This window comes from Mirounga leonina, unplaced genomic scaffold (assembly GCF_011800145.1).
Source record: "Mirounga leonina isolate KUSES-001 unplaced genomic scaffold, KU_Mleo_1.0 Mir_178, whole genome shotgun sequence".
Taxonomy (NCBI): Eukaryota; Metazoa; Chordata; class Mammalia; order Carnivora; family Phocidae; genus Mirounga; species Mirounga leonina.
In genome coordinates this window covers 24,053,342-24,075,142 of record NW_023270464.1, presented here as the reverse complement: position 1 = coordinate 24,075,142, position 21,801 = coordinate 24,053,342, and the positions used below count along the sequence as shown (strand labels likewise).

General features: G+C 49.8%; 1 protein-coding gene across 1 annotated transcript; it reads right to left on the bottom strand.

Annotated features, from left to right (window-relative positions):
• Positions 1 to 790: 790 nt before the first annotated feature.
• ZSCAN2 (zinc finger and SCAN domain containing 2) lies at positions 791 to 21,687 on the bottom strand. The gene is made up of 3 exons (XM_035024189.1): positions 21,594 to 21,687; positions 19,226 to 19,737; positions 791 to 3,517 (listed from the first exon to the last, which is right to left on the bottom strand). Exons 2-3 carry the CDS (start codon positions 19,626 to 19,628, stop codon positions 2,076 to 2,078), a joined length of 1,845 nt encoding a protein of 614 aa, XP_034880080.1. The 5' UTR covers positions 19,629 to 19,737; positions 21,594 to 21,687; the 3' UTR covers positions 791 to 2,075.
• Positions 21,688 to 21,801: the final 114 nt, after the last annotated feature.

The following is a 21,801-nucleotide window of genomic DNA, read 5'->3' as shown; positions in this document are numbered from 1 at the left end:
AAGGACTCTTGACCTTTCTAAGACCACGTTCTGTCATTTCCCATCCTGGGTCCAGCCTGATCTTGCTTCCCTTTTTTCCAAGATATTTTGTGTGCCTACCAGGTAGAGAGGAGTAAAAAAATAGAAAGTTAGAAGTTTTGCAAAGCTTAACGTCAGTTCTTTTCTTAAGTTGAGACTTGGGGGGAGAGAGAACCAGTATCTTCTACAACCCAAATCCCAGAATTTACTGTCAGCTAGGAAACCACCGTATCCATTCTCCCTTGGATGGCTCGTGTAGCTACCTCCTGTGAAAACTTGATGAAGACAGGTAATGGGATTTCTTGTTCATCACCTTTCCCTAGTTCCTAGCACAGTGATGGTACTTAAGTCCTCAATGTTTGCCCAATAAGTGAAGGAATGGGATTAATAATGGGGATTTCACAGCCTCCGTGATTTGGTTTAACAACCATCACTGCTGAGCTTAGAAATGTCCTCCTTGTGTCTAATCTAGTTGATTCTGGATAGAGATGATTCCCAACAGCCTCCTTAGGAGGCCACCTGGCTCCTTAGCCAAAGCTGCCACTCCAAGTCTTGGTTGACAGACTGAATGCACAGTTGGCAAAGGACAGTGGAGAGATGTGTGCACTGGTCAAGCACACAGATCTCGGTTCACCCAAAGATGTGTTCTTTAAAGCCACTGATTTTTACTCCTTGAAGGTCTTGAACCGCTTTCGGCCTAAGGCAGGAGGTGAGTGGGTGGGAAGTGAGGTGTGGGTTTGCTAATAGTCAAGTTCACACTGAAAGGCAGACGCAGGAAAAGAACGGGACTCTATTTTATTAGGAAATATTGAGCATCCATTCTCTAAGAACCAAGGCCCATTGTGAGCACAGGCTCCATGCACTGGAGGAGGTGGTTTCATATTTCCCAGAAACACCTTCTCTGTTCTCCTCTTCCTTATAACAAACCCCTTGACCTGCTATCATCCCCTGGTCTTTATGGTCTCAAGGCTCAAGGAACCAAGAACAAAGCCCTGGTAGCATCCCGGGATCAAGGATGACACCTATAGGACAACTCCTGATTCAAGCCCAAATCTGTCCAGAGGACAGAGGATGTGTCCTCAAAATCAACACTTCCTTAAAAATATGAACATATACAAAAGCTACCAGACAGAACTCTAGCCCTGCACCTATAAAATAAAAACGAGAAGAACAGGGGAATGACAAGTGCATAGAGAGATGATTTAGGGGCTAGTATCTGTGGGGGTGAAGACACAAGCCCACCCTGAAGGGTGCAGGGCTCTTTCACCCTCGAAAGGACAACCCACCATCCACCAGGGGTAGGCGGCTGGGGTCCCCGATTTCCCACTCAAAAAACAAAACCCCACAAAAACGAGTGCATTCCCCTGGCGGCCGACTTACCACAGGAGGGTAAGTAAAGACACAAGCAAACGTGTCCATATCCTCAGTTTCTACCCTCCCTGGCGGGCCCTGTTCGACTCTTATCAACAGAAAGGCTCTGGGGACAGTGGTTCCAGGCCACACTCCCTCGGGTCTCGGAGTCCCTGACACCTTCCACAGATAGAAAAGGGCTTTACCTTCCTGTGGATGACTCAGAGTTGGAAAAGCCCATCCCCCTTGACCTGAAATCAAAGCCCAGGACACAAGGCCAGGGAGGGCGGCTTCTGACCTGACACCCTGGCACACCAGCAGCTCCGGGCGAAGGCACCTTAACCCGACCAAGGGGCAGCAGAACCACCAGCCCGCACCTGTCGCTTTCCAGTATTTCTGAGGCCTCGGCCCGGGCTGTGGGCCCCGCGGTCTTCCGTCCCCCACGAGAAACACTCCCCCTGTGCTACCAAAGAGGAAACGGAGGCCCGGAGGACCAAGAGAGCGGAAGGCCATGGCGTGTCATGCAATGAAACGGAAAGAGATCCAACTCTGCGACCTTCCGTCCCCCGCCCCCCGCCCCGTTCCGGGGGGCGTGAGTCTGCTCACCGGGACGGCAGCAGGTGAGGTTCGGGCCCGAGTCCCCAAAGACACCCCCCCTCCGGAAGGGGCATCACCGTGGGCCCGCCGGCCACCAGCGCGCGGCCAGCTCAGTCCGCTTTGTCTTTGGCGTGCGTTCTCTGGTGGGTGATGAAGTTGGAGCTGTTGCTGAAGCCCTTGCCGCACTCGGGGCACTTGTAGGGCCTCTCCCCGGTGTGGATGCGCTGGTGGACGATGAGCACCGAGTTCCAGCTGAAGCCCTTGCCGCACTCGGGGCAGCGGTAGGGCTTGTCGCCCAGGTGCGCGCGCTGGTGCATGACGAGGATGGAGCCGCGGCTGAAGCTCTTGCCGCACAGGAGGCACTGGTAGGGCTTCTCGCCCGTGTGCGTGCGCCGGTGCGCGGCGAGCTGCGAGCGCTGGCCGAAGGCCTTGCCGCACTCGGCGCACTTGTGCGGCTTCTCGCCCGTGTGCACTCGCTGGTGCTTGAGGAGGTTGGAGCTCCAGCTGAAGCTCTCGCCGCACGTCAGGCACTCATAGGGCTTCTCGCCCGTGTGTGCGCCCTGGTGCGCGATGAGGCTGGAGCTCTGGCTGAAGCTCCGGCCGCACTCGCCGCACTTGTAGGGCTTCTCCAGCAGGTGCGTGCGGCGGTGCGTGGCCAGGTTGGAGCTGCGGCTGAAGCTCTTGCCGCACTCGGCGCACTGGTAGGGCTTCTCGCCCGTGTGCGTGCGCCGGTGTGTGATGAGCGCCGAGCTCTGGCTGAACCTCTGCCCGCACTCGGCGCACCGGTAGGGCTTCTCGCCCGTGTGGATGCGCTGGTGGCGGATCAGGTTGGAGTTGTAGCTGAAGCTCTCCCCGCACTCCTTGCACTCGTACGGCTTCTCGCCCGTGTGGATGCCCTGGTGCGTGTTAAGGCTGGACCGGTTGCCGAAGCTCTTCCCACACTCGGGGCACGAGTAGGGCTTCTCGCCCGTGTGGGTTCGCTGGTGGGCAATGAGATTGGGGCTCCTGCTGAAGCTCTTGCCGCACTCGGCGCACTGGAAGGGCTTTTCTCCCGTGTGGATCCTCTGGTGGGTGATGAGGTTTGCGCTCCGGCTAAAGCTCTTCCCACAGTCTCGGCATTTGTAAGGTTTCTCTCCCGTGTGGGTGGTTTGGTGTCTGCTGAAGTTGGAACCATCGCTAAAGCTTTTCCCGCATTCGTTGCATTTGTAGTACTTCTCTCCCGTGTGGGTCCGCTCGTGGGTGATCAGGTGGGATTTCCGGCTGAAGGTTTTCCCACACTGGGGACACTCGTAGGGCTTCTCACCCAGGTAGGTGCCCTGAAGGCCGATGAGCTGCCCCACTTCCCTGCCCTGGGAGGGCACCTCCCTGTGGTTCCCACGCGGGGCATTCCCCTGGGGCCCCCTGGAGCCACAGTCTCTCTCAGAGTCACTTTCCCAGTCGGACTGCGGAATGCCTTCCCCTTCGGGCATTTCTGAGAACATCTCATGTGATTCGACATCCTCAAATAGATCCTGATTAGAGTTCTCCCCATTGTCACTCTGGATCTCGAAATCTGAAACAGTGAAGAAAGACATACGATTTATACTCCGTTTCCTATAATGATGAGAGAAGGAAAGGAAACCCAAGTGAAATATTTAAAAAATTAAACTTCTTATGAAAATAATGAGGCTAAAGGATCCTCAAAACTTTTAAAAACCAGGTTGATTTCCTTCTTCATGATTATCTAGCTGTCAGACCTCATACCCACGTGGTGATCACCGAGAATTTCTAAGTCTTAAAGATTTGGGTTCTAGGTCCCTACCTGTTTCTCCACTGGGAAATGAAGTCAGGTGGGAATCTGAAAATCCTGATCAACAGAAAGCAACAGGGTACACAGTGACCCCCAATACTCACCATGGTGCCGGATGCGTAACAGGTGCTCAATTAAATTTGGAGAATGAGTGAATGGGTTTTTCAATGGTACCACAGAAATTTCCCTAAAGCTTCATCTCCCTTCAAAAAGAGTTTATGTAATAATCTCGTACATTACACTATATCCTGTGTTTATAATCTTATTAGATTATAGTAAGAAAGTAAGACACAGACAAGGTGACGGGGCCCCTGCAACAAGAACTCTAGGTGTCTATACAGATGACTGGAAATAAGCGGGTGGTTAGAAGAGCCCTAAAATGTGTCTGCAGTAGGAGCTTACAGATGGACCTCCCATCGGTAATACAAAATTATCTACCATCCAGAAACTTGTTAAACTCTGCTGCCCAACACTTAACCAAAGATTTGGGTGAAAGAAATCAGGAGGGGGCACCTGGGTGGCTCAGTGGGTTAAGCATCTGCATTCAGCTAGGATCATGATCCCAGGGTCCTGGGACTGAGTCCCTCACTGGGCTCCCTGCTCAGCAGGGAGTCCGCTTCTCCCTCTGCCTGGCCCTCTGTCCCTCCCCACGCTTGTGCTTTCTTGCGCGCGCTCTCTCTCTCACATAAATAAATAGAATCTTTAAAAAAAAAGAAGAAGAAGAAAGAAATCAGGAGGGCAGATTACTGACAACATATGCATCCCCTTCCTTCACTGACAGACTCTGAAATCTATCCCAGGATTGAGCAGGAGAGCCGTGAGCCTGGATCTCACTGTTTTGATCCCCAAAGAACCGAGCTGTGTGTTGATTTAATAGCTCTGGCCGACAGTCAAACAGTCTGAGAAGTGTCATCGAAATTAATGGCCGTCAAGAACATTAACACTGCCAGGAAGTTGTTGGCGACACTGTTTATGCCACACAATGTCCTCTTGATAAACGAGAAGGAACTTTTCCTCTAACCGAAATTCCCAAGAGCACCGCTGTTCTGAGTAACTGATGTGTGTCTGCCTCATGGCTCTGGTTGTGGCTCCCCGCCCCCACCCCCCCACCTTGCCTGCTTGGAAGCTTGGAGCCAAACGCTCAGAGGGAGAATACTGGATGTTTGTACAGCCCGCAACCTGTGTTCTTTCATTTTTCCCTCCCATTATTTCCTTTTTTGCTATAATTTCCTTGTGCCCCCTTCCTTCCTTCCTCTCTGCCTCCTTCCTTCTTTGGCTAATCTTCCCTGTATTGTTCCAGTTTTAGTATGTGTGTTGCCAAAGCGAGCACCCTTATGCTCTGCTTCTGTAAGTTGTCTTCAATTCTTTTTTGGAATTCTGTAGGGTGTACAGAAATAAATCAACGATTTACCGATCAGGATGACAGCCTGATTATTCCTAACACCTAACGTCAGACCTCCAGAGAAAGCAGATCCATTGAGAACAAGGAAGACAATTAGTTAAATAATTACACAGGGTCCTAGTGACATTCCCACTACCGAAGCTAAGAAATAGTTTATTTAAAGTTAGATGGTCGATTCAGTGATTATTAGTTTCTGTAGGTGAAGGTGAATTTCCAAAGGTGCACACGCCCTCAGGCAGAACCTGGTTCTAGTTATGCTGTCAGTCCACAGAGGATTGTATTTATTCATTTATTTTTAAAGATTTTATTTATTTATTCATGAGAGACAGAGAGAGAGAGAGAGAGAGAGAAAAGCAGAGGGAGAAGCAGGCTCCCAAGGAGCAGGGAGCCCGATGTGGGACTTGATCCCAGGACCCTGGGATCATGACCTGAGCCGAAGGCAGACGCTTAACCATCTGAGCCACCCAGGCGCCCGAGGATTGTATTTAAATGTACAAGTAGGCTTGTGATTCTACTTCATGCTCACTAGCACATACGCTGCTGGTGCTCTGTGGCTCCTGGCGTCCAGGGGACAGATACGGGCCTGAGGGGCACAGCGCATGTGCCCACACAGCCAGGACCAGGAGCTCTGCACTTCTGCAACTTCCTACAACAGGGTTTTGCAAGTTTCTAGCACAGAGGTCTGCTCTCACCACTCTTCTACAGGGTCCTCCAGGCAGAGGCCCTGATTTATTTTCTGCAAGTGAATGCTACCAAAAACATTTTTAAAAAAATGACTTTAGGGGCACCTGGGTGGCTCAGTTGGTTAAGCGACTGCCTTTGGCTCAGGTCATGATCCCGGGGTCCTGGGATCGAGCCCCGCATTGGGCTCCCTGCTCAGACAGAAGCCTGCTTCTCTCTCTCCCACTCCCCCTACTTGTATTCCCCCTCACGCTGTCTCTCTCTCTCTGTCAATTAAATAAATAAAATCTTTAATAAATAAATAAGTAAGTGACTTTAGTAGGGGCACCTGGGTGGCTCTGTCGGTTGAGCGTCTGACTCTTGGTTTTGGCTCAGGTCTGATCTCAAGAGTCGTGACATGGAGCTCCACGTCATCATCGGGCTCTGTGCTCAGTGGGGAGTCTGCTTAAGTTTCTCTCTTTCTCTCCCTCTGCCCCTCCCCCTGCTTGCTCCTCTCTCTCTCTCAAATAAATAAATTGTTTTTTAAAAATAGGGCGCCTGGGTGGCTCGGTTGGTTGGGCGACTGCCTTCAGCTCGGGTCGTGATCCTGGACTCCTGGGATCGAGTCCCGCATCGGGCTCCCTGCTCGGCGGGGAGTCTGCTTCTCCCTCTGACCCTCCCCCCTCTCATGCTCTCTCTCTCTCTCATTCTCTCTCTCAAATAAATAAATAAAATCTTTAAAAAAAAAATGACTTTAGTGGGGCGCCTGGGTGGCTCAGTCGTTAAGCGTCTGCCTTCGGCTCAGGTCATGATCCCAGGGTCCTGGGATCGAGCCCTGCATCGGGCTCCCTGCTCCGCGGGAAGCCTGCTTCTCCCTCTCCCACTCCCCCTGCTTGTGTTCCCTCTCTCGCTGTGCCTCTCTCTGTCAAATAAATCAATAAAATCTTTAAAAAAAAAAAAAAAAGACTTTAGTAATTGTTGTCTTCTGAACAGGGACATTAGCTGATAAGGTTTTCCACTGCCTTAAAATCAGAAGAACTGGTTGGTATGTTCTGGAATGAGCTCAAAAGCAACAGGGAAAACCCAACAAAAACTCAAACTCCATTTGCAGTGAGATTAGGAGGAAGATTAATTTGCAGACACCAAAATACATATAAGGGCTTCCAAAAACAGCAGAGACAGGGCAGAAGCCAATGAGGCAGGAAGTGAACAAGCATGGAAAGCGGTGTGCGTATGTGTGTGTGTGTATGTGTGGCTGGGGAAGGAACTGGGGGGGCAGCTGATCTCAAAAAGCTCAGGCAGAGGGGGTTCATGGGTGGCTCAGTCAGTTGAGCATCCGACTCTTGATCTTAGCTCGTCTTGATCTCAGGGTCATACGTTCAAGCCCCCCCACTGGGCTCCACACTGGGCATGGAGCTTACTTAATTAAAAAAAAAAAAAAGGATATTAAAAAAAGCTCAGGCAGAAAATCACTTCCTAAAGGTAAGGACTCCCCCTCAAGAGCAACAGTGCATTTGGGGTGAGCAGGGCTGGCTTCTTTGGTTCAGAGAAGCGCAGGAGGTGAAGCTACAACCAGAATCACCCAGATGACCTCTATACACAGGAAGCTTTCTGTTTCTGTAGAGCAGAAAGGAGAGAGCCTTTGACCCTCACACATTAATCATGGCAATTATGACTGAGAAAGTGACATTTTTCATGCATTAAAAAAATAAACGAGGGTCTCCTGTGTGGCTCAGTCAGTTAAGCCCCTGATTTTTGGCTGCAGCTCGGGTCATGATCTCAGGGTTGTGAGATCGAGCCCTGCCTCAGGCTCCCAACTCAGTCAGGAGTCTGCTTGAGGATTCTCTCCTTCTCCCTCTGCCCCCCTCCTCCCTGTGTGCACTCTCTTTCTCTAAAAAAAAAAGGAGAAAAAAAGTTAGACGAAGCAACCGCCTCCAGGAAGGAAGACCACATGGTAGAAGTTGGAAGAGACAGTGAGACAGCAGGAAGAGATGAAGTGGGAGGTGGCAGGACGTGGGAAGGCAGAGGAAATCCAGAGACCCGAGCGCAGGAGGAGGAGTGCAAAGGAGAACAGGCACATTGGCAAGGAGAAAGGGAAAAGAGGGGCCAAAATGAGAAGAGCTGTGAAAGGAAGAGGAATGAGGAGGACAAAGGGATTAACAAGAAGGACGGAAAGAGAAGTTAGACAAAATAGGAGTCCACACACACATAACTGGAGTTCTCAAACAGGGGAACCAGACCCAAGGAACAGAAGAAACACTGACGGTAGAAAGCTCCAACAACCCTGGGAAGGTGCACTGTGTTAGGAAGACTAAGCCACAGTGGCTAGCGATGAGACAGGACAGCAAGCAAAAGGCTCACATCACTCAAGTGGGGTAAGAGAACCACCTGGGCTCTGACTTCTCTACAGTGACTTTCATGCCTGCAGACACAAGGCACACAAGGAAAGAAAGGGGATGCCCAGGATTTTGTGTTCAACAAAACCGTCCTTCAAGTATCACATTGGCAGGCAAACAGCTTTGAATATGCACGAATTCGCAGAATATGGTTCCTATGAGCCCCTCTTGGGGAAACTACTAGGAGGTGAGCTTCGGTCAACCAAGAGATCAAGGGAACTCTGAGCAAATGGGCTGGGGATGAGTGCCGGATACAGCAGACTTCAGAACCAAGTCTCCAACGACTGTGGCCATTACAATGAGAAGAGAATGTAGAGGTTACCCAGCAACGTAGAAATGACACTCCGGCCAAAACTGGGGTTGAGAGAAGGCAGGACAGAGGATATGTTCATTGACTGCCTCATCTGGATTACCCCCCTAACCTGGGAGTTCAAAGCGTATCATTTAAAATTGGCAAATCATGCACCCGAAGTGTACGCAAGTGTCTTTACCAGTACAAAAATCAACCTTAAGGAGCTCCTGGCTGACTCAGGTGGTGGAGCATGCGACTCTTGACCTCGGGGTCATGAGTTTGCACCCCATGTTGGGTGTAGAGACAACTAAAAAAACAAAACCAAATAGACAAAAGAAACTTAAAACGTTAAGACAGGATTACTGACTGAGACTTGGGGTGGGGAGGAGAGGGACTATCTTTGTCAGATGTTCAAACATGCTACAAGATCTCAAGAATGAAAACATTAACAGACAGCAGACTAGGGAAACCACACACACACTCTAGAAACAGACTCAGTAGACATGTGAATTCGGAACTGAACACAGGTGGCACATGGATAAACAGATGAGCGGAACAGAAACAAGAATCTAACGACGCTAGGACTTGAACGTCTGACAAGGGCAGCCTCTCAAATCCAGAGAGAAAAGGCTCAGCCTTCAATTGACATTCAATAAATGATGCCGGACCGACTGGCGAGGCCAAATGGAAAAAATCTGAGGTTGAATCCTATACTGGGAAAAATCCCAAAGTGATCAAAGATTCAAATGTAAACAAAAACAGTATCCAACATTAGACAAAAATATAAGAATTCTCTTATAATCGGAAAGCCTTTCAATGTGATAATTTGTGTTGACTATCTTCTACCACCTCACTGCAGAGAAGAATCCAGACCCAATGACCCCCCTGCCCCAAAACCGGCTTAAGGAGCAGCCGTACCCTCCTTTCCCAAGGAGGCAAGACTACGTTGAGCTCCATGCTCAGCATAGAGTCTGCTTGAGATCCTCTCTCCCTCTGTCCCTCCTGCTCTTTCTCTCTCTCTCTCTCAAATAAGTAAATCTTAAAAAAAAAAAATGCATCCCTGATATAGATTTAAAAGAGTATATGATTCTTGGGGTGCCTGGATGGCTCAGTTGGTTGGATGTCTGACTCTTGGCTTTGGCTCAGGTCATGATCTCAGGGTCTTGGGATCAAGCCCCACTTGGGCTCCACACTCAGTGTGGAGTCTGCTTGAGATTCTGGCTCTCCCTCTGACCCTCCCGACTCTTGATGTGCTCTCTCTCTCAAAATAAATGAATAAATCTTAAAATATACATACAGGATTCTCCCCTTGTGCACTGCTGGTAGGAATGCAAAATGGTGCAGCCACTGTGGATAACAGTATGGTGGCTCCTCAAAAAATTAAACATAGAATTACCGTATGATCTAATAACTCCACATCTGGGTCTACATCCAAAAGAACTGAAAGCAGGGACTCAAACAGTATTTGTACATCCATGTTCCTGCATTACTTGTAATAACCAAATGTTGAAAACCCAAAGGTCTATCAACGAATGACTGGAATATTATTCAGCCTTAAAAAGGAATGAAATTCTGACCTATGCTTCAACGTGGAGGAACCTTGAGGACATTATGCTAAGTGAAAGAATAAGCCAGCCACAAAAGGATAAATATTGTACGATTCCTCTATATGAGGTACCAAGAGTAGTCAAATTTATCACAGTGATAGGAATTAGAATGGTGGGTGCCAGGGGCTATGGGGAAGGGAGGGAGGAGTGCGGAGCTGTTTACTGGGCACAGAGTTTTAGTTTGAGGAAAGAAAACAGTGCTGAAGATGGACGGTGGTGATGGTTGTACAACAGTCCGAATATATTTAATGTCCATGAACTGTACACATAAAAATGATTAAAATGAAAAAAATGGTTAAAATGATAAGTTTTATGTTATGTAAATCTTATCACACTCAAAAGAGAATATATGGCTCATAATTGTAGGTACTCTATCAAATTTAAAACAGGTGACACTACCTACTAATTCTGAAATTAGTTTTAGAAGATTTAATAAATGCTCAGAAAGGCAGAGAATTCTCAGAAACATTCTTATTAAATTTCTGATGGGCCAGTAGGCAAAAGAATTAATGAGTACTTCCCTGATCAATCATTAAGCTGGAACATATGGTTTCATAAAGTTATAATTTACTTTTCTTCATTTCTAAATTGTCCATTCATATCTTTTATTTTTCATTCCACTGCACTGACTTTTCTTAGGGATTACAGAAGCTCTTACAGATCAAGTTTTTTTTGTTGTTTTGTTGTTTAAGATTTACTTATTTAGGGGCACCTGGGTGGCTCAGTCAGTTAAGCGTCTGCCTTCGGCTCGGGTCATGATCCCAGCGTCCTGGGAATGAGCCCCACATCGGGCTCCCTGCTCAGCAGGGAGTCGGCTTCTCACTCTCACTCTCCCTTTATGCTCAACCTCACTCTCTCAAATAAATAAATAAAATCTTAAAAAAAAAAAAAAAAACAAGGGGCGCCTGGGTGGCTCAGTCGTTAAGCGTCTGCCTTCGGCTCAGGTCATGATCCCAGGGTCCTGGGATCGAGCCCCGCATCGGGCTCCCTGCTCAGCAGGGAGTCTGCTTCTCCCGCTCCCACCTGCCCTGCTTGTGCTCCCTCTCTCTGTGTGTCTCTCTCTGTCAAATAAATAAATAAAATCTTAAAAAAAAAAAAGATTTACTTATTTGAGAGAGAAAGAGAGAGTGTGCAAGTGGGGGGGGGGGCAGAGGAAGGGTGGGGAGGGGAAGCAGACTCCCAGGTGAGCAGGGAGCCTGACACCAGGCACTCCATCCCAGGACCTAGAGATCAGGACCTGAGCCGAAGCCAAGAGCCAGGCGCTTCACCGGCTGAGCCACCCAGGCGCCCCCAGATCAAGGGTTTTTGACTCTTATCTGCTGTACCGCAGACTTTGTTGCAAATATTCCCTTCCGGTTGGTGTACTGTCTTTTAACTTTGTTCATGGGACCTTTTTTATACAAAGGACTTTTCTGTTTTCCTGAATCCAAGCCAGCTTTGAAGATTGCTGTCTTGCTTAAGAAGTCCTTCACCACAAGATTATAAAAATATTCTCCTACATGTTATTCCAGGTCTTTTAGAGTCGAGATCTATAATCCATCTGAAATTTATTTTTGTGTCACTTGTGAGGCAGAGATCTATTTCTGTGTAAGTTAAGAAGTAAGGATCGAGGGGCGCCTGGGTGGCTCAGTTGGTTAAGCGACTGCCTTCGGCTCAGGTCATGATCCTGGAGTCCCGGGATCGAGTCCCGCATCGGGCTCCCTGCTCGGCAGGGAGTCTGCTTCTCCCTCTGACCCTCCCCCCTCTCATGTGCTCTCTCTTTCTCTCTGTCAAATAAATAAATAAAATCTTTAAAAAAAAGAAAAGAAGTAAGGATCGAATGTTAGTTTTTTCAAAATGGTGAGACCACTGTCCAAACGCCATTCACTGAACCAGTTGTTGGACTGCCTTAGGCCCTCTTCCTTCCTCTTTGGTTAGTAAGCAGAAGCCACAGTCGAGGCTGAGGCTAAAGGAGCGGTTGGATTTTCCCCTCCCGGACACAGGCTCTAGACACACCCCCACTGCCCGGCCAGACACCTCCTCTTCCTCTCACACTGGAAAGCCTATTACGATGAGTGTGAGGAAAATTGGTATCAGTAGGGGGACAAACCTGAATTTGCTGTAATTGTTGTAGAAAAATGAACTAAACAGCCACACACGTTGGCGCTTCAGTATGGATTAGGCTCCAAATTCTGGGACGCCCACCGGGTTGTGACACACCACTGGGTCTCAACGCCACGGCCAGAGCCGGGGGTCTAAAGCGCAGGCGTGATTCTCACCCGGCCTCCTCCCGAGCCGGGCTCTCCCCGTGGGAGGGCGGCCCCTGCAAGCCCGGCAGGAGCCTGCTGGAGCACCGTCCCCCCTGCACCCTGGCTGCCTAGGAGATTAACCACTGGTAACAACGGCAGGGAGCTCCGTTGTCAGTTTCAATGAATGACTGCCAGACATCTGACAGTTAGAACGTTTACATCCCTCTCAGGGCTCTGTATGGTCTACGCTACAAGTATTTCAGTGACTTAAAGGTGACTTTTGTTTTGAAACTGAGAATCGTAGCTTTAAAAAGACAAACACCTTTCCAGCCCTCCAGCATTCTCCATTCCCTGTCTTGTTATGAAAAACGAAAGCGTTTGCTCGTCGTTGGCATGAAGGGAGCATTTTGCTGGGGCAGCAAACTCAGACTAGGTAACCTGTTGCCCGTGCTCACCCAGAGCCAGGTGATGCTACAGAGGCCTAGAGAGGTCAGCTTGACTCTGGGGCTCAGATGGCGGACGAGAGCAGGTTTGAAGTGGACAATCTCCACTCCTCCCTAGACTAGAGCAGTGCTTCTCACTCTTCAAAGTGCAGACGGATCACCTGGAGGTTTTGTTGAATGCAGATTCTGCTTCACATGGGTTGGGGTGAGACTGAGTGTGCCTTTCTAACAAGCTCCAGGTGACACCAGGACCTGGTCCACGGACCACACTTTGAGTAACAAGGCTCTAAGCAGTGGTTTTGACACTTTGCTGCAGCTTAGGGCCACCTGGGAGCTTTCAAAACTTCCCTGCCTGAGGGGCGCCTGGGTGGCTCAGTTCGTTAGGCGACTGCCTTCGGCTCAGGTCATGATCCTGGAGTCCCAGGATTGAGTCCCGCATCGGGCTCCCTGCTCGGCAGGGAGTCTGCTTCTCCCTCTGACCCTCCTCCCTCTCATGCTCTCTGTCTCTCCTTCTCTCTCTCTCAAATAAATAAATAAAATCTTAAAAACAAAAAACCAAAAAAACAAAACTTCCCTGCCTGGGCCATACCCCATGCCAATGAAATCAGAAAATCAGAATCCCTGGGAGTGGGACCCCAAGTGATTCTGATGTGTGGCCAAGCTTGAGAACCAGAGGTCTGGCACAGTGGCTCGCTTACTGGCGACTGAATGAGGATCACTTGGAGGACTCGTTAAACCACAGGGTACTGGGCCCCACCCCCAAAGTTTCTGGTTCAGTAGGTCTGGGGTGGGGCCCAGGAAGTTCATTTCTAACACATTTGCAGATGATGCTGATGCTGCGGGCGCAGGGACCACACTGCACTGATGGTCAGAGGATTTACATGTCAGGATTCATCCATTTTGAGCCCCCAAATTTCCCTTTTGCTCCCCTCTGACATCAGCAGTTTCTTTTTTGGGTGGTGGAGCTTCTGTGAGTTAAAATCTGTGTCGGGAGAGGAGCATTTCCCCTTTACCCTGATATTCCATCGACACTGGTGTGGGGGTGCTGGGGAAGGCCACCGTGGCATGAGTCCACTGGTCAGCAGGCTCTAGGGCTATCTTCTGGCTCACCTCTTACAGAAAGGTGCGTGAACCCTGGTAGAGCGGTCAGCCAACAGTCCGGGCTCAAGCTGCCTCCAACTCTGCAGTGACTATAGTTTCTGAACAAAAAACTGGGCCATACAATTTGAGAAATGATTTCTGGCCCCAGGCCCCTTACAGACAGTCTGAGAGGTATGGCTTGGCCACCCACTATTGAACTCTGAGACATTCTGATGATTTGCAAGGACAAGTATTTCATATTCAGGACTACCCTGGACAGTCTGGGTTGTCATAAACCAAATCACGAGAAAAAGAGAAGAAAAGGAAGTGTTCTGGGTTTCATGTTGGGACTTTCTAACCAGTCATAGAGAGAACCGCGCTTTTCATAAATGGTCTTTCAGCGGGTCTGTGACACGCAGGCTGAAAGCACAGCTGTCAGGCAAACCAGGGGCCAATCTCATTTCAGCGGAAGATCCTCATCACTGGGGAGATGAGCCCCAGAAGACCAGCGACACCCTCCTGAGGCTTGCAATTCTGGCCATTCACCGGTTCATTTTCTCCATCCTATATTCATTGATGTTCACATCCATGGCCAGCGCCCCGGCACAAAAGACTTTAAGGCAAGTGTCCTCCCTGGGGGTGTGGATTCACTGTACCTGAGGTTTCCAAAGTCAAAGCTCGTCCCATGCAAATAAATGCTATAGGTCTCCCGCACGATTCTTGCACTTTGGATGGATAATGTCAGGTCAAAAAGGCCACCTTCTAGTTTATACTCAGGCCGGACAGGGAGGATGTCCTTGAGCCTTTGGGATTTGAGAAATGGGAATAGCACAAACCTCCATCCTCAGAAACATGTTCTCTTTGTGTAAAAATATCTTTGGGGCGCCGGGCTGGTTCAGTCGGAAGACCATGTGACTGACTCTCGATCTCGGGGTTGTTGAGTTCAAGCCCCGTGTTGTGGATAGAGATTACTAAAAAAATAAAATAAACTTAAAAATATCTTTATTAATAGCATAAACATGATGGTAGTCACTGGGTTTGCTGAACAAAGGATTCATATGGCGCCTCCAAGAACGAAAACGCCAGAGACTAAGAGTTAAGTGTTCTTACGCTGGACTGAGCTTCCCCGGGCTGCCTACTGGCCTGAGCACCCCTCCAGGTCTGCAGCCTCACCTCTCCCCTCTTTCCAGACTTGGGCATGTCCCGGCTATGTTCTGCCAAATGTGGCCTTGACCCCATTTTGTTTTAAGACAGAAGCTTAGCATGGTTTTCTCAAGGAAAAGCAGAGAAGCCTGGAATGAAGACGCTATCTGTCCACCTCCTTCATGGACCGGGCCAGCAAGGGAGCCTCTTAACACCTGCCGATGGGCAGGAAGGATTCATGTATTCGTGCCAGCAATACTTACTGAGTTCCCACTGTGTGGGGGGCACTGTGCGCAGTACTGTGAGAGAGGAAAAGAAAGGAAGGAAAGAGAAAAAAAAAGAGAAAGAAGAAAACAGGTTCCATGCCTTCTGGGATTTTAAAGGTTCCTAGAAGAAATAAGACAACTATTCATATAAGTAGAAAACAAAATGGACCCTAATCAAATGCTAAAGGACAAGGAGGATCCAAAAGCTCTGGGGCAGACGGCTTCTGGAGGAGGGAATCAGAGGTGCTCCCAGGTGGCCGCAACTGGGGACAGGGGAAGACGGATCAGAAGTAAGGACGGCTGGGGCGCCTGGGTGGCTCAGTTGGTTAAGCGACTGCCTTCGGCTCAGGTCATGATCCTGGAGTCCCGGGATCGAGTCCCACATCGGGCTCCCGGCTCGGCGGGGAGCCTGCTTCTCCCTCTGACCCTCTCCCCTCTCATGCTGTTTCTCTCTCTCTCTCTCAAATAAGTAAATAAAAAAAAAAAAAAAAAAAAGAAGTAAGGACGGCTGTCTGGAGTGGGTCTCCAAGGGTGTACACTCAAAGGATACCCGGGATTTTATCAGACAGGGATGGGACAAAGCCATTCCAACTCAAAATTCAGGAGCACAGACTCATGCTAGAAAGCACAGGCTTCATTCAAGGCACAGCAAGATCTGGTCTGAAAGGAGCGGGGGCGATGGCGGGAGGACCACGGCAGCTGTGGGGCAGCTCTGGCCTGACATCACACAAGGCCCCGGTTCGGAGCAGAATAAGGAGCTCATGCTTGATTTGGAGATGCTGGGGAACTCACGAAGCTTTCTAAGCAGGAGGGCACCTGAGTGCTCAGGCAGGAGCGGAGCAGGGGCCCTGGAGGGAGAAGAGGCTGGGCCACTGTGAGAGTTCTGGGCAGAAACAGCAAGAGCCTGAACGCAGACCGCGCGTGGGGATGAAAACGTCCTTGGTACACACTCACAGGGAGAGATGAGCTTTACCACTTAAACCAGTAGCACAGGTCCCATCTTCATGGGAATTATAAGAACCTTTAAATGTGAGTACCCAGAGGTGCCTGCTAGTCAAATATTAAATAACCACTGTCCAAACAGGGATTGAAGTATCCGGTGCTGGGTAAGTGTGTCCATAGGTCCCGAGCTGGATGAACAAAAAAGAGGTCAAGCGGTTTACGTTGAACAAATGTTTGAGGGGATGAAAATAAGTGCACAGGTTCCTCTGAGTAATCACGGGGAAGGTCAGCAGACTTTGTTAAGCAAAGCCGATCTCAAGGGTAGAAGTCAGAGGACTGACGAACCCATCGTAGACGTTCTGGGAGTAATAAAAGGCACAAAGCCCCCACAGCCAGCCGGATGGGGAGGGCTGTCACGGTGGGTGCCTGTCTCCACCTCAGAGGCACCTGCTCAGACCTGACCCTCCGCTTCGAGACTTCCCCAACGAAACAACAACCCCAGGGGCGCCTGGGTGGCTCAGTCAGTTAAGTGTCTGACTCTTGGTTTCAGCTCAGGTCATGATCTCAGAGTCGTGGAATCGAGCCCCATGTCGGGCTCCATGCTCAGTGGGGAGTCTGCTGGAGATTCTTTCTCTCTACCTCTCCCCTGACTCATGCTTGCTCTCCCTCTCTCGGAAATAAATCTTAAAAAGAAATAAAAATAAACAACAACCCCAGAGGTCACTCCTCAGCCCTCAACCCCTCTGGCCTCTCCACAGTATCTTGACTAAGATCCTAAAGTTCATTACAAACTTGTCACATTCATCAGGAGGCAAGTAAATTAAGTTTTTAGGACAGGATGAGAGATTTTTGTTTTCTTTTCAATAGGAAGAGTAAAGTTGAAAGTTATTTTTCAGGGCCAGAGAAAACTGGGTACTTTGCTTCAAATAAAACCTACCAAACACATGTGGAAGCAAACAGACCGGAGTTTGAGCCCCGGCTCCGCCACTTACCATCTAGTGTGTGACCTTGAGGAAGGGTGTGACCTTGCTGAATTTCCATTTCCTCATCTGTAAAATGACAGTCCCACCCACCTCCCAGGACTGCTAGTGAGCCGGACATGTGAGGAGCCCAGGGCAGGGCTGGGCTCACAGGAGGCCCTCAACGTCACACACAGCTTGACTCCTCTACCTCCCAAGTCCCTGAGCTTGGTCATAGCCTCTGCTCCCAAACCACCTCCTTTCCTCTCTTCCTCTTCCCAGGCTTCTGAATCCTCCAGACTGGATGCCTCTTGAGTTGGCCACCTTTGTCTTAGTCCTCGCCTGCAACACCCCACTGGGAACTATCGCTTTGCACCACGGATGTGATACAATGCTTAAGGACATGGGCCATGTCCTCAGACCCATGGGTTTAAATCCTGGTTCGGCCTCATACTAGCTGGGTGACCTTCAGGGAGTCACTTAACTTCTCTGGTGATAATAACGTCACTGATCTCCCAAGACAGTGAAGTGTCCGTCAGTTTTGCCCAGCGAATGCTAGGCACGAGGCCTGGACCAGAAAGGGATCTGCGAACGCTAGCTAGTGTTACTATCGGTTCTTCTTACCTGTGCCCAGTGTCCTCCCCTTCTCTGCTGACCCCTCCTTGGCCGGACCACTATGCCGGCAGCCTGATGTCTAGGCGGCTTCCTGGCTGCACTCCGGCCGCTGGCCTCTCCCTACTCGAATCTGACCTACATCCTGTTGCCAAATTCCACTTCCTCCCATGCCCCTTGGGCTCTAGTTCAAGACCCTGCCAAGGCCAGCGACATTCAGTCCAAGCCCCCCCCACCCATCCCCCAAACTCCACATCCTACCACTTCCTAAAAACACACTCTCTACTCCAACCAGCCAGCCTCCCTTACTGTGACCTGAACCAGTGAGCTTCGTGCCACGCCTCACTTTCTTCGCAGCTGCCAAACCCTCCCCGCTGCCCTGCACTTTTGCAAACTCCACTCCAGCCTACAGCTTCCGGCTTAAGCTCCGCACCGTCTCTGACCTCTCCAGTCCTCTCCCCTCCTTTCTCTGAACCTTGGCAGCTCTCATCAGTGCCAAGGCAGTCATCGTCCATGGGTCCTGAAGCGGCCCCAGGGACACGGGCAGATGTGAAGGAAACATCTGGTAATCAAGGGAGCCCAGTCTGCAACTGAAGACCAGAATGGAGACGGAGTAGTTAAGTGGCATGCCTGGATCCCAGAATGTATCAGTAACATGGGAGACAAAGATGGTAACCGTGGCAAAGAGCTCAGGTTTGAAATGACTCTTTCAAGAGCTTAGGATGACTTTATACCATCGCAAGTTCCTAGTTATTAGCTGGTCTTGGTTTCATAAGAATAATCACTTTTTAAAAATAGGATTATCTGGTTTTTCTAATTGCTAGACTTCAGATATTTGGATGTTTATTGCACAACCAAGGGAAGGTGCCAAGGGGCGGTTTATACTGTCTTCAGTCCCCCTCCCTATAACCTCCATCAGCTTCCCAACCACTCGGAATAAACACAGAAGTAAACACTGTGCTTATTATACAAATATAGCTCCAAGAATAGTCCTGTAAGCCTCTCCTATCCTGAGATTCTGGAACTACCATTGTACACAGGGCATTAAAAAGGGTGAGCATGGGGCGCCTGGGTGGCTCAGTCGTTAGGCGTCTGCCTTCGGCTCAGGTCATTATCTCAAGGTCCTGGGATCGAGCCCCGGGTCGGGCTCCCTGCTTGGCTGGGGGGCCTGCTTCTCCCTCTCCCACTCCCCCCTGCTTGTGTTCCTGCTCTCACTATCTCTCTGCCAAATAAATAAATAAATAAAATCTTTAAAAATTAATTAATTAATTAATTAATAAAAAGGGTGAGCATGTCCTGGTTGCCTGCAGCACCAGCAGGAGGACAGGCTGTCTCCACCTCCATCCTGGAAACCACCCTCCCCTCTTCCACAAACACCACACTCCTTCCTCCACAGTGGGGAATGCTCCCCACCCTCTCCCCACGAGGTCCAGCATCTTACCGCCGTCCCGAAGGGTCTGGGTTAAGTCCTCCACCAGGGCCACGGCCTCCTCGCTGCTTTCAGGACGATGCTCTTGCAGCCAGGCTTGAATTTCCCTTGGTAGCATGGTCAGCATCTGTTCCTTGGTGTGCACTTCCGGCCTCAGCCAGCGCCGACAGAGCTCTCGGAGGCGGCCAAGTGCACCCTGTGGCCCTCCAGCGGCCTCCCCGTGGGGGCTACCCTTGCCAGCACTCTGGGGAAAGGGCTCCGACTCGGGGCCATCCTCCTGCAGTACAGCTTCCTGCACCCAAGAGTCGTCCTCCAGGATCATGGTAGTGACCTCCTCCTGTTCGTCTTCCTCTTGAGGCACCTGGACCAAGGGGCTCAGGGGGGTGGTTACTCTCGGCAGCTCTGCAGCCATCATCCACCTTCCCGGGGCAATCGCCTCAGGCTTCTAGCCTTGAACTTCAGTCTTCTAGAGCCAGGCTCACGGAGAAGACACCTCCCTCCTCAAATTCCAACAAGTAGTCTGGCTGGGAAATGAGAAAGAGAACCACAATCAATAAGTAGACTGTCTTACAATGACCTAACTCACAGCAGCCCAGGTCAGGCCACCAAGTGAGTCTTACATCCGCAAATCAACACAAGTTTCCTGTCCCTCTTAAAGGAAAAATGGCTTACTCCTGAAAACCTCTCTCTGTGGCAAAAGAAGTTATGAAGAATCACAAGCACAAAAAAATACAGAACTTTTCTTTCCAAAAGAAAGAGTATCAGAAATTCAGAGTCCTCCTAAGAACCCAGGACTAAGTTACTCTGCCCTAAATCAGTTCAGACTTGCTGCATAGTGAGTGACCTTGACCTAACATACAACTCAGTCCCTTAACCTCAGTGCCCATCTAATAGGTAGAAATAATAACACCCATTCTTCTTATCTTATGCGGATATCTTCAGGATTAGCAATGGATCCAGATGTCAAAACATTTTGAGCCTCACTGGGAGGAAGGCAGTATCTTAACTGCATTCTTATCATATGAGTATGAAGTTTTAAAATATTCACACTTTTTTTTTAAAGATTTTATTTATTTGAGAGAGAGAGAATGAGAGAGAGAGAGCACGAGAGGGGGGAGGGTCAGAGGGAGAAGCAGACTCCCCGCCGAGCAGGGAGTCCGATGCGGGACTCGATCCCGGGACTCCAGGATCATGACCTGAGCTGAAGGCAGTCGCTTAACCAACTGAGCCACCCAGGCGCCCTAAAATATTCACACTTTTCAATGCAGCCTTGGCCCCCTTGGGAATTTATCTTTAAAAATAACCATCTTTCTGAAGAAAAATTCATTTGCAAGGAAACAAAACCATAGCATTGTTTCTAATTGCAAAAATACCCCGACATTTAAAAAATCCAGCAACAGAGAAATGGTTAATGAATTATGCCACATCCACACAGTAAAATGTATTTAAAACTATGCTGATTTAATAATGGCTACCTTTGGGGGCAGGGTACTGACTGAGAAGGGACTCAAAGAAGTCTTTGAGGTGCTGGAAATGTTCTGTATCTTGATTTGATGACGGCTGCATAAAGCATACATATGAAATTTAAGATCTGTGCGTGCTGCTGCATGTAGCTTTAAATATTTTTAAAAATTATGCTGACAACGATTATTAACCATTAATAATCTGAGATAATCTTCATAAACATGACAATTACCGATAAAAACAAACCTAGCCAAAGAGAAACACCAGGCACAGTATGATCCCAAATCCGTTTAAAAATGAACACATACACAAGGAAAAACAAAACTTGGACGTTAATTCTACAAAATGTTGGGAGCAGTGAAATTACTATTTGTAAAATAAAGCCTATAAGAGCAACGAAAAGCTGTGTTTTAAAAATCACTACCACATGACAAAGACTCAGATAACCCCCCTTTTTAAAAAAGGGGGGCAGGGAAAAAAAAAAAAGAAGAATTAGAAAGCAAAGCTAGTGGGAACACCGAAGCTCTCAATGTGTATTTAGCAAAGGGCTAGAAGGGGCACAGGTATAACCGAAGTCCTGCTTGCGAGCCCGGGAAAACTGCTTCCGGTCAGCTCCCTCGCTGTCTGACCGAGGGCAAGACACGCCCCCTCGGAAGCTCAGTTTCCCCATCTCCCAGTCCCAACCCCGCGCCCCTGGTTAGATGTGCAGGGAGCCCACCGCCCCGAAGCAGGGTCCGGGTGCGTTCGCCGAGCGGACCGGGCGCGTCAACCTGGGGGCCCCCGACCGCGGGCGCGGACAGCGCCCCCGGCGCCCCTCCCCCAGCAGGGCTGCCTGCACCGGCTCCAGGCCCGTTATTCCCTCGCCGCGGGCTACTCCCCGTCCCGCGCCGCTCCAGGCCCGTCTCTCCGGGCTCACCTCTGGGGAGACCAGGCCGGACGCCGGCAGCCACTCCGCGCGCAAAAGCGCCCCCGGGCACGGCCCGGCGCCTCCGGACTCACGGCGGCTCAAGCCCGAGGGGCACCGAGAACAATGGACGGGAGAGGCCCGCCCCCCACCGCGCTCATTGGCCACCGAGAACGCCCCCTGGAAACCCTGCTCTCCTACTGGCGAGCCCGGCCCCCAG

Bases quoted from the DNA above. Each gene is read 5' to 3' on its own strand.
- ZSCAN2 (XM_035024189.1), bottom strand. From the start codon at position 19,628: ATGATGGCTGCAGAGCTGCCGAGAGTAACCACCCCCCTGAGCCCCTTG. The intron at 3,518-19,225 runs GTAAGATGCTGG...TCACTGTTTCAG, and splicing joins CCAGACCCTTCGGGACGGCG to ATTTCGAGATCCAGAGTGAC.